Raw genomic sequence first — 1,958 nt, 5'->3', positions numbered from 1 at the left:
TCAAACGCATTCCAGTACTTATTGCCTTTTCCTCTTTGTGTGGTTCCCACTGTTTAGAATGCTCTGTCCACTTGCTGCTCTATTGAACTTGCTCTGTCAATCCTTAAGGACATCCTTAAGGACAGTCTCAAGTTGTTATTCTAAGAAGTCATTCCAAATTCCCTACCGAATTCATGTAACTTCTTATTCTCAAAATGAATAGGACTTTGTAATTTCTTGAGTATTAGCGAAAGTCAAGTCCATAGAGGAGGGATTGGAAGACGCTTTATTGTACTTCAAGATAACTTTATTTATATAGGGGGCAGAAATAGCTTTCCTGAAATGTGGGTTCCTAGCAGCACTTGTCCTGGATTGTACATGTATTTGGTCAAGGTTTTTGATAGAAACTAAGTATTCTAGCTTCCCAGTCAGGGCTCTTATTTCTTTTCAACACTACCTTATTATTTAAAAAAAAAATGTTTTTTAATGTTTGTTTACTTTTGAAGGAGAGACAGAGTGTGGGGTGGGTGGCAGAGAGTGAGGGAGACATAGAATCTGAAGCAGGCTCCAGGCTCTGAGCTGTCAGCACAGAGCCGGACGTGGGGTTCAAACCCACAAACTGTGAGATCATGACCTGAGCCGAAGTTGGATGCTCAATGGACTGAGCCACCCAGGCGCCTCTCAACACTACTTTAAATGATCTCTTAGTGTGTCATGTGAAAAAATGGATAGGAGGGAAAGATAACATGATCATTTCTTGGGTCATCTCCCAATTAAGACATTCCATCAATTTTTTCTTTCTATGAGTGAATTCTGTCCCTTAATTTCCTCAAACCCCTCTTCATATCTTTGTTCCTCAGGCTGTAGATGAAGGGGTTCAGCATGGGTGTCACTACTGTGTACATGACTGTGGCTACCCGGTCCTTCACCACTGAGTACATGGACAGGGGCCTGAAATACACATAGGTGATACTCCCATAGAACAACGCCACTACGGTGAGGTGGGAGCTACAGGTAGAGAAGGCCTTCCACTTGCCGGCTGCAGAGGGAATTCTGAGCACAGTGATGATGATTCGCAGGTAGGAGAAGAGAATGCACAGAAAGGGGGTCGCGATGACAGCCAGGGTCTCGGTCATGACCACAATCTGGCTGGAGGACGTGTCAGAGCAGGATAGCTTTAGCACAGGCTGGGTGTCACAAAAAAAGTGCTTAATGACATGGGAGGCACAGAAGGACAGGCGGGACATGAGTAGCACACGGAGCAGGGAGTGCAGGTGGGAGATGGTGCAAGAACCCAGCAGCATGAGGAGGCAGCGCCGTGGGTTCATAACCCTATTGTAATGGAAGGGGTGGCAGATGGCTACCAGCCGGTCTATGGCCATGGAGGCCAGCAGGTAACTGTCAGTGTTCCCACAGGCCATGAAGAAGTACATCTGGACCAGGCATCCCAGGAAGGAGATAGCCTTTGTCTCTGACAGTAAATTCACCAGCATCTTGGGTACAGTGACAGTTGTGAAGCAGATATCCATGAATGATAGGTTGCTGAGGAAAAAGTACATGGGGGTATGGAGTCGGGGGTCTGAGTGGATGGCCAGGATGATGAGTACATTGCCCAGCACGGTGACCAGGTACATGATGAGGAAGATGGCAAAGAGAGGTTTCTGTAGCTGAGGGTTGGAAGAGAGGCCCAGGAGGATAAAGCCTGAGTCACTGCTGTAGTTCTTGGTCTCCATGTCTGTGCCTTCCTGGACAGGGTGTGGAGAAGCAGTTGGAGAGATGTAAAAGACAATTTCATCAATTCAGCTTCTTCCCTAATCCACAGCCTAGAAAAATAATCTCTCTGCTTTTGTTAGAATTTCAAAACACATTTACTTTAAGAAACTACTGAGATAGAGAGTAAAATCCAACAAGGAAAAAATAAAGAAAATTCCAGTTGCTTTCCCAATGAGAAACTAAAAGTGCGTCCCATGCTTCTTAGG

At 45.6% G+C, this 1,958-nt stretch overlaps 1 protein-coding gene across 1 annotated transcript; it reads right to left on the bottom strand.

Annotated features, from left to right (window-relative positions):
* Positions 1–779: 779 nt before the first annotated feature.
* Positions 780–1,727, bottom strand: LOC102970959 (olfactory receptor 1L4-like). The gene has a single exon (XM_015543036.2). The coding sequence runs from the start codon at positions 1,710–1,712 to the stop codon at positions 780–782; it is 933 nt and encodes a 310-aa protein (XP_015398522.2). The 5' UTR covers positions 1,713–1,727.
* Between the last annotated feature and the right edge of the window lie 231 nt (positions 1,728–1,958).

This window comes from Panthera tigris, chromosome D4 (genome assembly GCF_018350195.1).
Source record: "Panthera tigris isolate Pti1 chromosome D4, P.tigris_Pti1_mat1.1, whole genome shotgun sequence".
In the NCBI taxonomy this organism is placed as follows: domain Eukaryota; kingdom Metazoa; phylum Chordata; class Mammalia; order Carnivora; family Felidae; genus Panthera; species Panthera tigris.
The sequence above is the reverse complement of the archived record's forward strand: the minus strand, read 5'-3'. Positions and strand labels throughout refer to the sequence as shown.

Excerpts from the sequence above, each read along its gene's own strand:
- LOC102970959 (XM_015543036.2), bottom strand. The coding sequence starts at position 1,712 with ATGGAGACCAAGAACTACAGCAGTGACTCAGGCTTTATCCTCCTGGGC.